This window comes from Lithobates pipiens, unplaced genomic scaffold (genome assembly GCF_037356315.1).
Source record: "Lithobates pipiens isolate NorthernLeopardFrog02 unplaced genomic scaffold, aLitPip1_a1.2 Scaffold_18, whole genome shotgun sequence".
NCBI classification, from domain to species: domain Eukaryota; kingdom Metazoa; phylum Chordata; class Amphibia; order Anura; family Ranidae; genus Lithobates; species Lithobates pipiens.
Window position 1 is genome coordinate 171,284,346 of NW_027507758.1, and position 15,330 is coordinate 171,299,675.

General features: G+C 43.7%; 1 protein-coding gene across 10 annotated transcripts in view; it reads left to right on the top strand.

The window, feature by feature from the left end:
• Positions 1 to 15,330, top strand: part of VIT (vitrin) — a 185,738-nt gene that overhangs the window by 142,994 nt on the left and 27,414 nt on the right. For all 10 annotated transcript variants that reach the window (XM_077486386.1, XM_077486387.1, XM_077486388.1 and 7 more), the window contains 2 exons: positions 814 to 879; positions 2,892 to 2,960. In XM_077486386.1, coding sequence (XP_077342512.1) covers positions 814 to 879; positions 2,892 to 2,960 — 135 coding nt within the window. The remainder of the gene's footprint in view (positions 1 to 813; positions 880 to 2,891; positions 2,961 to 15,330) is intronic.

Genomic DNA, 15,330 nt, shown 5'->3' on the forward strand with positions numbered 1-15,330 from the left:
ATTACGGAGCCGACAATTCATTATAGCTGCGAGTGATTTTAAAGGACTTTTTTTCCTGCATAAATGACACTTTGTGCAGGGACAGTTCTAAGCACGGGAAACATGCGCCCCTACACAGGCATACTATAGACAACCCCCCCCCCCCTACGAAATTTAAAGGAATATTACACTTTTATTGTTTCACTTTAATCATTATTAAAATCACTGCTCCCGAAAAAACGGCCGTTTTTAAAACTTTTTTTTGCATTGATACATGTCCCCTGGGGCAGGACCCAGGTCCCCAAACACTTTTTAGGACAGTAACTTGCAAATTAGCCTTTAAAATGAGCACTTTAGATTTTGAACGTTGGAGTCCCATAGACTTTAATAGGGTTCTAAAGTATGCTATATACTAGCTCCGTCGAATCTTCTTTATACATTCGACAGACACCATAAGCCTTCAAAGACAGATTCGACCGTGATTCATGTGGATTTTCGGACGAATGCAATTTTTGAACGAAAAACGAAATAAATAAAAACGAATTTCGGGAGTAACTAAATAAATTAAGTTTTCAGACGAAAACGAAATTCCGAAACAAAATATTTTACTCTGCACATGTCTAGTGATGACAACATAAGGTGAAAATGCAATAGAATGTGAACTGAATATTTTAGCTGAGTTGGAAAACACAAAAATAATTACAATTTTGTCGATTTTTTTAAAAAGAGATTGCTTTCATGCTATTTCTTCTAAATCTAGCTAAATAACACCTGCAACATTAATTTGTTTGAATGGACTAGCCCTTAATATATGTTATCATGCCTATGTTTCAGTTTCACAGAGGCGAGAAAATCCAAATTACCGATTAAATGTTCCACCAGTACAGCGTAGACCAGCAGGTATGACTGATAACTGTTGAAATATATTTCTTCTTATTAACATGAGCATACCTTTAGAACTGCACTTTCCTGGTATTTTATTTAATGTGCTCACCAGATTCACACCCACCATTCCTCTAGTAATTTTTTATGGCTTTTTTTCCAACACACTTTTTATATACTAATTATGCTGCGTACACACCACCGGACTTTCCGGCAGAAAAGGTCTGATGGAATCATTCCATCAAATATTCAGATCGGGTGTGTGCTTCATCAGACTTTTTTCTTAAAAAATTCCAATGAACCTACAAATAGAACATGTTTCAAATCTTTCCGATGGAATCAATTTCTATAGAGAAAACTGCTCGTCTGTAAGCTGACTCCGACGGAGCAAATACGACGCAAGGGCAGCTATTGGCTACTGGCTATTGAACTTCCTTTTCTAGTCACGTTGTACGTCATTGCGTTAGAAACTAACAGACTTTGGTGTGATCATGTGTGGGCAAGTCCGTTCAGTCAGAAGTCTGTCGGAACTCAGTCGGGAAGACCGTCGGACCTTTTCTGCAGGAAAGTCCAGTCGTTTGTACGTGGCATTAATGATAAGCGTCTCAGTCTCAGCTCACCAGGTATAAGGGCTGATAACCCCATGACTAGAAAATCTCATGTGCAGATCCTCCACCATGCAGAAATCAATCTATATGCTCTTCATGGATGGGTTGATACTTCATTGCCAAAAAAACAGGGGGTCCCCTTTCAAAGTATTGTCATTAAGCACAAGTTCCAATCAATTTATGGAAGAAATTGGACTGGAGGATTTGGGGAAATAATCAAAGTCCATTTCAAATGTTTTAATTACAGCTTTTAATATTTTTCCTATTAAATAAATGAGAAATCAAATTGGCTCTTTGTACACTACAAGCATGTAAACATATCAATACCTTCACATTCAACTCCATCAGCTGTCTCAAAGGAACTTTTTGATTTCCCCAAAATGTTCAGCAGGAGCAGACTACACACCTTCTTTAGGACTCTTTCATGTGTGCAGTAGCCCTCGCTGCCCCCTCTAAAAAGCAATCTGTGGTGAAACACTTTTTAGAGGCATCAAACAACCAGTGCCTTTTTAAACCTGAAAATGCTGAGACATGTTATAGATGTGAACACAAATTAAGATACATTGCACTTGGTTGTAGAGCCGTTGTGAAGTGGCCCAATTCACTTAACTAGGTCATGTTGAGCAGCGGTCCTGCCAGCCAAATGTGGCATGGCATTAAATATTTCTGCGGTTGCAATGCTTTTCTTGTATACAGCCTTAAGTAGTTGTATCTCCTTGTTCAAGCTGGCAGTTGGGGGCAGTATAACCCAAGCTCAACCAACTGCTTTTACAGCCCCCTGGCCACCAATTCGAATGAGGCCTTACTGATATGTAAAAAAAATTTGCAAAAAAATAAACATCAAAATCCTTATATAAATCTGTAACCACCCCGCTTGGCTGCTGTTGGATGTGCTCTGCCCTACAGAGATCAGTGGCATGTGAATTTCATAAGAAGGGCATGGGTGTTTTTTTAATGGAGCAGTTTTCACAAGTTAAAAACTCGTTCATTATTCATAGACTGGACTGTTTATATCCTTTTATTCACTCCCCACATTCTTGGTCATGCCTTACGGCAATGTAAGTGCAATGTAACCTGGAAACTAACAGAAGGTATCTGGAGCTTTAAGAATTAAGAATCTTTCTTGGGGTATCCTCTTATTAACAAATTCTTCTTATGAAGGACATACAGGCTGATGCCAGCATGGTAGAAGCTAGCATACTTGGGTCCTTATACCCATATGGAGACAAACTTGTATGCACAGCATAATGAGCTTGGAATTTACTAGAGATGGAACTGGAACATTTTTAAATTCTAATAAAATGTTTGCCAATATCCATTAGTCACGATCAACCCAAGCCACCACAGCAATCAATTTGCTCATCTCTGCTGGTAGTTATATCCCTAGCATGTCTAAATATTGATTTCAGCTCATATTTTTAGTTCCAGAAAGCAGCAATGTAGCTCCTCCTGCCGCTCCATTCTGGCCCGTAGAAACTCGTGATACTCAAGGTAAAGATTATATATTTTCCTATAATTGTGCTGTTACTAGCATTATTACCATAAGTAGTACTAACATCTCCAATAATATACACCATATTAAATACAAACTCTATATTTGTTGAATTCTGCTGTAAGTATAATGGCACATATGATTAAAGCGGACCTTCAGTCATTTTTTCAACTTTCTGTCTATTAAATCTTCTGCCCTTCTTGTTTTAACTTTGGGTTGTAAAAAAAAATTTCTGTCAGTAAATACCTTATACAGCCCACTTCCTTTTTCTTGTCTGGTCATTAGCCTAGGCTTATGACATCATGCGCAGCTCTCTCTCACACTCTTGTGAGAGTTTGTCAGGAAGGGAGGGGGGGTGAGTCATAGGAGGGGCCAATGAAAGCTGCAGGGCTGCAGAGCAGGAGGTGTGCCTCTGTGTGTCTGTGTAAATCCAGGAAGTGAACAGGCAGCAGCTTCCGTTGCCCACAGTTAAAATGGCTGCAGCCAGACTTAGTAGAGGGAGATTTCTTCAGCATATTTGGCAAGTACAGAATCACAGTATATATAAAATAATATGCGAAGTGGTTGGAGGGAAGCTTTAGTATGGCAAAGATGTTTTATTACAGACTGCAGACTGCAGTTATTCTGTAGCCTCCCTGGTGGTATGATTCAGTCCGGTTTTAGGTGCTGAAAGCGGTACAATTATTTTGCATGGAAATTTCGCGTTTTATTTTGTAGTCCTGTAATTCTTAGGAATAACTCTCTTAAATCTCTTCAAACCAGAGTCTAGCAGACATCCCGGGTATGATAACGTTTATAATATAATAAAGAATAATAAAAATTATTCAATAATGTAATCAAATCCTAAAACACTGAAAAAGGGAGATGTTTTGGTTGCTATGGGCAATCTCCAAATTCCAGGCAGAAAAAACAGTATTTATAATATAAAAGTGCATGTAGGGCACTGCACAGACCACTAGGGACAAAGGGGGGGTGTAATTTTTAATACAGCACTGTAATCTGTAAGATTACAGTGCTGTGTGTGTTTTGTGTCTTTTTACTTTTTTGAATTTGCCGCCGTTCTCCGCTCCCGTGCGCCGTAACGTCGCAGGGAACGGAGCTCGGCGGCATTCGGCACTGTGAATCGAGTGGAGGACAGCTCGATCACACAGCGCGGGGGACATCGCTGGATCCAGGGAACAAGGTAAGTAACTCTCCCTGTGTCCTCCCCTGCATCCAGCGATGCGATCCCGAGTCTGGCTCGGGGTTACCGCTCCTATCAGTAAATTCCTAACCCGAGCCAGACTCGGGATTACCGCTAGGGGGGTTAATACAGTAGATTGTATATATTGCATGAGTGAATTTAAAGTTTAATTAGGCAAAACCAATTAATTTGTGAACTGATAAAAAGTCCTCTGGATCCCTTAACAGTTCAATACCTACAATGCTCACAGGTCTTCCTATGCATACTCTTTTATGGTATATAAGCCCCCTCCCCCATCCTATCTGTTATATCATTACAAGATAACCTTATATTGGTCTATACAAAGTCCTTTTTGTGAGCTTATGATGTTCAATAAAGTTTATGTTAAATATATTTGAAAGTGCTGAAAATACAGCTACTCAAATCCTATGTTTTTATAAATTTCTCTTTATGCCGCATACACACGACTATCCGGCGGACTTTTTCTTTCCAAAAGTCCGCCGGACTTAGAAAGAAGTTTTGACTCAAAATTGTCCGCCGGACTCGGCAGTCCAGTGGACAATCCGGCCGTCTGTGTGCTAGTCCGCCGAACTTTTGAAATGAACGGACTTGCCCACACCGAGAAAGGTCTGTTCATTTTCAACACGACTCCAGGTAGACGGGACTAGTGCAGAAAGCCAATGTCGCCGCCTCCATCGGCAAGACTGACATGTCGCTGTCCCCATCACCTGGTATGGACTTAAAGGGGAAGCCCTACGCTGAAAAAACGGCGTGGGGGTCCCCCCAAAGTCCATATCAGACCCTTATCCAAGCAAGCAGCCCGGCCGGTCAGGAAAGGGGGTGGGGTCGAGCAAGCGCCCCCCCCCCCTCCTGAGCCGTACCAGGCCTCGTGCCCTCCACATTGGGAGTGCTTTGGGGTGTCCCCCCACCCCAAAGCACCTTGTCCCCATGTTGATGAGGACAAGGGCCTCTTCTCGACAACCCTGGCCATTGGTTGTCGGGATCTGCGGGCGGGGGGCTTATCAGAATCCGGAAGCCCCCTTTTACCAGCCCCCCACCCTATGTGAATGAGTATTGGGGTACCATGTACCCCTATACAAACAATCCCAAGGATAAACCAACCAGGGGATTAGTCTGCACACATTTTCAAATGCATGCGTAAGCCACAGAGCCCAGTATCTGTGGTACCTAACACTAACTTATAAGTGTCCCCACAGTGGAGGCACATGCATTCTGATGGATAGGTGAAAGCAGGTGGACTGAAGGGGAGCCACCCCTTCTTAGCCCCTGTACACCCGGTCGGAGATTTCGACAACCAAATCCGTCGAATTTTGTCCGTCGGATTTTGTCCGTCGGATCTTGTCCGAAACTGTTGCATACACACGGTCGGACAAAGTTGTCGAAAAATCCGATCTTTCAGAACGTGATGACGTAATTTCGTTACGATGGGACTACATTCAGGCTAGTAGCCAATAGCTTTGATGTAGGAATTTGATCTGAGCATGCGTGGCACTTGGTCCGATCAAAATTCTCTACACATGATCAAAGTATGTCCGATCGGACCAGTTTGTCGGAAAATATTTCCAACAAGTTGGAAAATTGGGTCCGACGGATATTCCGACGGAATCAGTCCGATGCATACTTCACACAGTCAGATTATCTGACAACACGGTCCGATAGGACACATTCCGACGGATTCTCCGACCGTGTGTACAAGGGCTTAAAGGTACAGGAGCACACTAAACACCCAGCACAATGGCAGCACAGGTGTCAGTGAGATGCCTGACCAAAAAACACAACCTGTGACACAAAAAGACGCCACCTACTCACACCTATAGCTGGCTATCACAGTAAGAAGCTTGGAAGGCTAACAACATATACAAACAAACCCAAGTATAAACCGAGGAAAAAAACAAGCTTTAATTACCACCAGCCCACAGACAACCAAATAACCTGTCTAACAGTATGCGTTAAAAACAGGGGTTTAGTCTGCACACATTTGCAAACGCATGCGTAAGCCACAGAGCCCTGCCAAGGCACCCCAGTATCTGTGGTACCTAACACTAACTTATAAGTGTCCCCACAGTGGTGGCACATGCATTCTGATGAATAGGTGAAAGCAGGTGGACTGAAGGGGAGCCACCCCTTCTTAAAGGTACAGGAGCACACTGAACACCCAGCACAATGGCAGCACAGGTGTCAGTGAGATGCCTGACCAAAAAACACAACCTGTGACACAAAAAAACGCCACCTGCTCACACCTATAGCTGGCTATTGCAGTAAGAAGCTTGAAAGGCTAACAACATATACAAACAAACCCAAGAATAAACCGAGGAAAAAAACAAGCTTTACTTGCTTTACCATGTACCCCTACCCATTCACCTGATGAAAAAAAGTGTAAAGAAAAAAACACAACACATGTTTTTAAAATACTTTATTGGACAGCTCCGGTGGTCTTCCATCTTGAGGGGTCTTCTCGCTGAAATCCTCCACTATCTTCTGCTAGCTATTTTACTAGCGGAGGAGCCTGGCTTTCTTCTTCATTGTCGCCGCCGCTGTCCGGGGGTCTTCTTCCGACTTCTGGGGTCTTGTCCCCCTCTTCGGTTCCTCTTATCGGGCTTCCGCTATCTTCTTATAGCTCTTTTACTAGCGTGACCCGGTCTTCCGTTGCCGCCTTCTTCTCTTCTTTCTGACTTCGTGGGTCTTGTCCCCCTCTTCGGGGGTCTTGTCCCCCTCTTCAGTTCTTCTTGCCAGGCCTCCGCTATTTTCTTATAGCTCTTTTACTAGTGTGGCCCGGTCTTCCGTCCCTGCCTTCTTCTCTTCTTCCGACTTCGTGGGTCTTGTCCCCCTCTTCGGGGGTCTTGTCCCCCTCTTCGGTTCTTCATGCCGGGCCTCCGCTCTCTTCTTCCAGCTCTTTTACTAGTGGTGGCCCGGTCTTCTGTCACCGCTGCCTTCTCATCTTCTCTTCTTCTTCTTCTTCTCCTTCTTTTTCCTTGAGATGTTGACTCGACACTCTCTCTGGCCGCAATGACAGGGACGCATTGTATGGCGACTTATATAGGGACACGGGGTGGGGTCACATGGTGACCCGCCCCCTTATGATGTTACAGTCCTGGAGGATGCTGGGACTGTGACATCATAAGGGGGCGGGGTCATTTTTACACTACTTTCACACTAAGGCGCTTTACAGGCGCTAAAAATAGCTCCTGCAAAGTGCCTTGAATGAGTCAGTGGGGAACCTTTAATACCACTATAGAGGAACAAAATTATCCATCTTTTTTCCACTAGAAAAAGTAGAATTTTTTTTTAATTACAAACATTTTTATTGGGTGCAAAAGAAAAATAAATAGAGCCACAGAAACAGGTACATGACTGCATCAAGGGATAGCACAAAAGAAATACACTGCATACAAATATAGCTGGAACAGCAATGTACCAGGCACAAAGGAGAACACTCAAGAGTAATTTACACACATAGCCTAGTCCGTGTGCACCAGGTGATGCTTATCAAGTCCATGTAGGTTAGAAATAGAAGGCGAGTAAAACAAAAGAAAACAAAACTAAACAGAAAAATGTAACAGTGCAATAACTATTACCGCTGACTTCACATTCAAACAGCAAATATACCACAGCTCTGTCTCAAAGCAGTGGCTAGTCATAGCCCGGGGTCAAAGGGGTGGGAGGATAAACCAACTAGTGTGGCAATACAGGGATTCATCAGGACCATCCAGACTCTACCGCAGCTACTACGGGGGTGTTGGAGAGAAGGCCCTCCTGTGGCACCGGGATATAGTGGCCAATCGGCCCATTTAGCAGTATGAATATGCATGGTGTACATAATGGTGTGGTGTATCCGTTCCATGAGACGGATAGCATCCATCCTACCGAGAACCTGTGACCAAGAGGTTATCTGCGAGCGCCAATGTAGCGCAATCGTCCAGTGGACAGCGCAGAACAGTGTGTTGATCAACCTTTGGGTGGGACGGGGAACCCCCGTTATAGGAGCAAACAATAAACAGTGTTCAGGTGATAAGTGGACCAAAGATCCCACAATAGAGGACACCGTGGTGCGAACCTGATCCCACACCCCCTGGAGCCGAGGACAGCTCCAGAAAATATGGATTAAAGAGCCCGATTCCGGGCACCCCCGAAAGCAAAGATCGGGAACCGTGGGGTAAAATCTATGAATCTTATCCGGGGTTAGGTACCAACGAGTGTGAAGCTTCACCACAGTATCCTTCACAGCCATCGATCTAGCGCAACCATGCATATTCAAGAGCATCTCCCGCCACTCTTCGGATGAGAACTCTGTAGCGAGATCAGTTTCCCAGAGACCCATCGCCCTGGTCTTCACTGGCAGTTGGGATTCTAAAAGTTGTTTCTATACTGTAGAGATAATACCCCTGTCCCTGGAGTGTCTATAGCATAAGGATTCAAATTGAGTATTAGTGGTGGTGTGGAGGGAGCTATAATGTGTTTGAAAAAAGTGGCGAATCTGAAGAAATTTGTAAAACTCCCCTCTAGGTACCTCATGCTGTGATTGGAGTTGCGAGAAGGAGGTGAAGACACCCCTTCTAACACATAAGGCCCGCAGGGTGATCAAGGACTTTTGGATCCACCATCTAAAGGCGGCAGGAGACTCAAACGCCAGGGGGAATCTCCTATCGCCCAAAAACGATGCCAAAGTGGGTCTATCGGGCCGCAGCTTAAATTTAGTACCATACAGTGACCAGAGGTAGAGGGAGCTACTCACAATATTATTAAGGGGGGCTAGGTCCCTTGGCCGCAGACTCTCCTGCCACAGGACGCCTGGGAGAAAATACGGGCGCAGCGATTGAGTCTCAAATTGCAACCATGGTATTCCAGCCGTGGGGGCATGCCACTGAGCCGTAGAATAAGTAGAATTTTGAAGAATACAGTATAAGGCAGTTGTTAAGAAAAATTCATAGAAAACCCCTACAAATGTAAAATAAGATTTTAAGATTTGTGTTTACTACATTAAAGGAAAACTGTTTAACGAGAAGTATTTAGGCTGCCCAGTTTTTCCTTCAGAAAATGCTAGCTGTCTGGTTGTTATGCGGATACAGGAGCTTTAATACATTTAATACTACACTTTTAATACTTTAAATTAACATTAATTAATAATGAACATAAGGACTTTTACCTGGATTTTATTTGCTACATGTCTATGAGCCTGTAACCCCCACATATAGAAGTCTGACAAAGTCAGGCAAAACATGGTGGCTGCCAGTGCCACCCTTATTCTAGCATGTCATTATATTTTTCAAATGAAAAACTGTATTTTAAGAAAACAGTGTTGCCAAATGGTACATTAATCAGTGTGGCAGATGTAAATACCAATTGTAGCAGTGACTTTAGTATTTCAATATAAATACAAGAGAATAACTGACTACAGTTAGGTGACTAGACATCCAATTTTTTTTTTAGAATTAGGAGGCTCTTGAGTTAATGTCTGAAAAAGTCACAAAGGATATTGTCCAGTCAAATGAAGATAGTCTTCAGGGAATGTACTAATGCTTCTAAAAACAACTAATATTGTGCATATAGCTAAGGCTATATAACATACCATAAATTCTGAAGATGCTTAGCCAATAGCAACTCTTAGACCCCTTTCACACTGAAGTGTTTTGCAGGTGCTATAGCATTAAAAATAGTGACTGCAAACCGCCCCAAAACAGCTGTTCCATGCACTCCAGTGTGAAAGCCTGAGGGCTTTCATACTGGAGTGGTGCACTGGCAGGGAGTCGGAAAAAGTCCTGGCAGCAACTTCTTTGGAGCGGTGAAGGAGCGGTGAGTTGAAATCAATGGGGCAGTGCTGCCATACCGCTGGCAAAACACCGCTCTAGCTGCATTTTGAGAGCGGATTTAACCCCTTTTCAGCCGCTAGTGGGGCGACTTTACCGCCATGCTAACAGCCAAAAAGTGGCCGTTAGCCTCTAAAACGATGGTAAAGCGGCGCTAAAAATAGCGCCACTTTACCACTGATGCCCAGGGTGTGTCACAATCTAGGTAGGAGGCTGAGATGCTGAGAGGGCTCCCCTTGCGGCCGAGTGCAGTACAACCCTGAAGATGACACAGGGATGCAGTGCCCACAGTAGCACAGGTTGCCAGGTAGCAGCAGCAGATGAAAGAGCTGAGAAGCCCTGTCTCCGGAGGCAACTGTGCAAGGAAGTCCAGGAGAGAGATAACAGAAGTCCAATGACAGGGTCAAGGCCAGGCCGAGGGTCAAACACGGGAGATCAGTCCTGAGGTCGGAGCAACGGGTCCTGAGCTGAAGACCGGAGAGCAGGAGCCAAGCCAAGCCGAGGTCGGGTGCCGGGAGCAGACAAGAAACGTCGGGTACAAGCCAGAGGTAGGAGCCAGGAGAACAGCAGAAGCAGGTCAAACAAGCCGGGTCAGTAAACAGGAGATCAGGCAGCAGGAATCACGGGCACAGGTACTCAGGAGAAGCTGACGATAATCCAGCGATGCGGCACTGTCAGGTGAACGTTTAAATAGGCAAGGTGCCTGGGTTACGTCGTGTGCGCGCCATAGCGTTCGTACGCCTACGACGTGTAACGTTATGCATTCGTCTCACACCGCGTACTCGCACTCGATCAGACGCAACATCAGGCGTTCGTCTAGGAACCACATTGCGCCTCCGTGTGCGCCGACGCGCGTTAACACGATCGTACCTCGCGAGGTTACGCCTATTTCCCTGACAGGGTGGCTCGGTGTGAAAGGGGTCTTAGACACATCTACCATATATACCCAGTGTCCTACCCATTGATTGAAAGTCACCTGAGCTCGGAGATGGTTTCTACCAATATGGCAAAACGTCAAACTGCTTAGGCTTCATAAACTGTTACTATATTATAGTAAAAAAGTTCAATGTGGCTGAGAAGGGCAGTTTTAAAACTGTTACAACCAAAAACGTAAATGTATTTTATTGGGATTTTATGTGATTTTATGTGAACACAAAGTGGCACATAATTGTGATGTGGAAGGAAAATGATAAATGGTTTTTACATGTCTTTACAAATAAATATCTGAAAAGTGTGGCGTGTATTTGTATTCAGCCCCCTTTCTTCTGATACCCCTAACTAAAATCTAGTAGAAAAAATAGAAAAATCTGCGCTTAGTAAAAACCAATAAAAATTCAGCAGCTGAACACCATAACCAGGATACTGGGCACAAAGAAAACAGAAGAAATAAAAGTGCAGCGCTTGGCCACTAAATGTGAATGTGACCTAAAAAATTGTGCAAAAAAAAAAATATATAAATCAGAAAAAAGCTGTGAAATCAAATACACAAATATTGTGAAAAAATCTTAACCACTTGAGGACCGCCGTATTGCCATTGTACGTCAGCACAATGGCACAGGCAGGCATAATCACGTACATCTACGTGATTGCCTTCCAGCGGGTGGGGGGTCCGATCGGACCCCCTCCCGCTGGTTACGGCGGTCCGATTCGGTCCAGGAGCGCTCCGTGATGAGGGGATGGCCGTTGGTTTTCGGCCACCCCCTCTGGATCGCTCCTGGCCAATGAGAAGCTTCCTCCCCTGTGTATTGTTTACACAGGAAGGAGGAAGTGATGTCATTCTCCTCGGGGCGGTCTTTTTGACCGGACTACGAGGAGAACAGTAAAAGTAAGTGTGCACCAACACTACACTGACATGTAGGTACACACAGGCACACAAACCCCCCCCGATCCCCCCCCCCCGATCGCCCCCCGATCCCCGCCCCCCCTCCCCCCCCAGTCACAGTGTCACTGATTGCATTGATCATTTCTTTACTGATCAATGCATTCAGTGTCAGTTGTGACAGTAAAAACTGTCAGGACAGTTAGTGTTAGGTCCAGGGTAGCCCCCTATCACCCCCCAATAAAGATTTAATCCCCTGATTGCCCCTAGAGTTAACCCTTTCACCCCCTTTTGCCAGTGTCACTAAGCGATCATTTTTCTGATCGCTGCATGTGTCGCTAGTGTCGCTAGGTAGCTAGTTATTTTTTTAGGTTCACCGCCAGGTTTTTATATCGCTAGGTACCCCGATATACTACCCAATAATGTTTTTAACCCCCTGATTGCCGCTAGTTAACCCTTTCACCCCCTTTTGCCAGTGTCACTAAGCGATCGTTTTTCTGATCGCTGCATTAGTGTCGCTACAGTCGCTAGGTAGCTAGTTATTTTTTTAGGTTCACCGCCAGGTTTTTATAGCGCTAGGTACCCCGATATACTACCCAATAATGTTTTTAACCCCCTGATTGCCGCTAGTTAACCCTTTCACCCCCTTTTGCCAGTGTCACTAAGCGATCATTTTTCTGATCGCTGCATGTGTCGCTAGGTAGCTAGTTATTTTTTTAGGTTCACCGCCAGGTTTTTATATCGCTAGGTACCCCGATATACTACCCAATAATGTTTTTAGCCCCCTGATTGCCGCTAGTTAACCCTTTCACCCCCTTTTGCCAGTGTCACTAAGCGATCGTTTTTCTGATCGCTGCATTAGTGTCGCTACAGTCGCTAGGTAGCTAGTTATTTTTTTAGGTTCACCGCCAGGTTTTTATAGCGCTAGGTACCCCGATATACTACCCAATAATGGTTTTAACCCCCTGATTTCCGCTAGTTAACCCTTTCACCCCCTTTTGCCAGTGTCACTAAGCGATAATTTTTCTGAACGCTGCATCAGTGTCGCTAGTGTCGCTAGGTAGCTAGTTATTTTTTTAGGTTCACCGCCAGGTTTTTATAGCGCTAGGTACCCCGATATACTACCCAATAATGGTTTTAACCCCCTGATTGCTGCTAGTTAACCCTTTCACCCCCTTTCACCAGCGATCACAGTATAAGTGTCACTGGTGACGCTGGTTAGCCAGTTAGTTATTTAGGTTCCCCGTCAGGTTTTTATATAGCGCCAGGGACCCCCATATACTACCTAATAAAAATTTGAACCCCCTGATTGCCCCTAGTTAACCCTTTCACCACTGATCACCGTATAAGTGTTACGGGTGACTCTGGTTAGTTTGTTTTTTATAGCATTTTATATTCAAATCCGGAAGGCAGTGCTTGGTTTTCGGGGTCCCGTACGTGGCTAGGCTCCCAAAAAGTCCCCCACATGTGGTATCCCCGTACTCGGGAGAAGCAGCAGAATTTATTTTGGGGTGTAATTTGACTTCTGCCCATAGCATGTGTGAGCAATATATCATTTAGTGACAACTTTGTGCAAAAAAAAAAAAGTTTGTAATATTCCCGCAACTTTTGGCAAAATATAAAATATTCCATGGACTCAACATGCCTCTCAGTAAATAGCTTGGGGTGTCTACTTTCCAAAATGGGGTCATTTGGGGGGGTTTTGTGCTATTTTGGCATTTTATGGCCTTCGAAACTGTGATAGGTAGTGAGGAGTTAAATCAAAAATTTGCACCCTTAGAAATCCTGAAGGTGGTGATTGGTTTTCGGGGTGCCGTGCGCGACTAGACTCCCAAAAAGTCCCACACATGTGGTATCCCCGTACTCGGGAGAAGCAGCAGAATGTATTTTGGGGTGTCATTTCACATATGCCCATAGCATGTGTGAGCAATATATCATTTAGTGACAACTTGGTGCAAAAAAAAAAAAGTTTGTAATATTCCCGCAACTTGTGGCAAAATATAAAATATTCCATGGACTCAACATGCCTCTCAGTAAATAGCTTGGGGTGTCTACTTTCCAAAATGGGGTCATTTTGGGGGGTTTTGTGCTATTTTGGCATTTTATGGCCTTCGAAACTGTGATAGGTAGTGAGGAGTTAAATCAAAAATTTGCACCCTTAGAAATCCTGAAGGTGGTGATTGGTTTTCGGGGTGCCGTGCGCGACTAGACTCCCAAAAAGTCCCACACACGTGGTATCGCCATACTCGGGAGAAGTAGCGGAATATATTTTGGGGTGCAATTCCACATATAATTTTTAATTTTTTTTTTTTTGTCATTATTCAATCCCTTAGGACAAAAAAAATAAATATTCAATGGGCTCAACATACCCATCAGCAATTTCCTTGGGGTGTCTACTTTCCAAAATGGGGTCATTTGGGGGGGATTTGTACTGCCCTGCCATTTTAGCACCTCAAGAAATGAGATCGGCAGTCATAAATTAAAAGCTGTGTAAATTCCAGAAAATGTACTCTAGTTTGTAGACGCTATAACTTTTGCGCAAACCAAAAAATATACGCTTATTGACATTTTTTTTACTAAAGACATGTGGCTAAATAAATTTTGCCCTCAATGTATGACTAAAATTTAGTTTATTCGATTTTTCTTATAACAAAAAGAAGAAAATATCTTTTTTTTTCAAAATTTTCGCTCTTTTTCCATTTATATCGCAAAAAAAAAAATCGCAGAGGCAATCAAATACCATCAAAAGAAAGCTCTATTTGTGGGAAGAAAAGGACGCAAATTTCGTTTTGGGTGCAATATTGCATGACCGCGCAATTACCAGTTAAAGCAGCGCAGTGCGAAATTGCAAAAAGACCTCTGGTCCGTAAGGTGTTTATTGGTCCGGAGCTGAAGTGGTTAATGAAAAAATCTTATTAAACTCAAGTGTCCAATGAGATAATAAAAAACAAACAAATTGTGAGTTCAAATGACCATATATAAATTGATGCAAAAATATATATAAATAATTTCCCATGTAAATATGAAGCAGAAGTAGCTGAAACTTGTTTATTCAATAAAGTAGTACTTGACCACGTGGAACCTTCACCTCTAAACACCACTAATAGATGGAGGCTTACCAGATCCCCAGTGACCCCCTGTTAGGGGAGGTCAAACTGCGCAGATTCGATCACGAATCACATAGACGTCCCGATAACCAGATGCCGGAGATCGTCCCGATCGCTCGGATGTCCCGTGATCTTCGGATCCGCTCGGATGCTCTCAGCACGCCTCCAAACGATGTATCAAGTACAGGGGGGGATGATGAGCCTTGTACTCTCAAGGTGAAGACCAAATCTCTCAGAAAATTTGTTGAAACCTATTTATCATTTTCATTTTCCTTCCACTGCACAATTATGTGCCACTTTGTGTTGGTCTATCACAGAAAATCCCAATAAAATACATTTATGTTTTTGATTGTTACATGACAAAATGTGGAAAATTTCAAGCAGTGTGAATACTTTTTCACGGCACTGTGTGTATTCCTTGTACTAGCACATCAT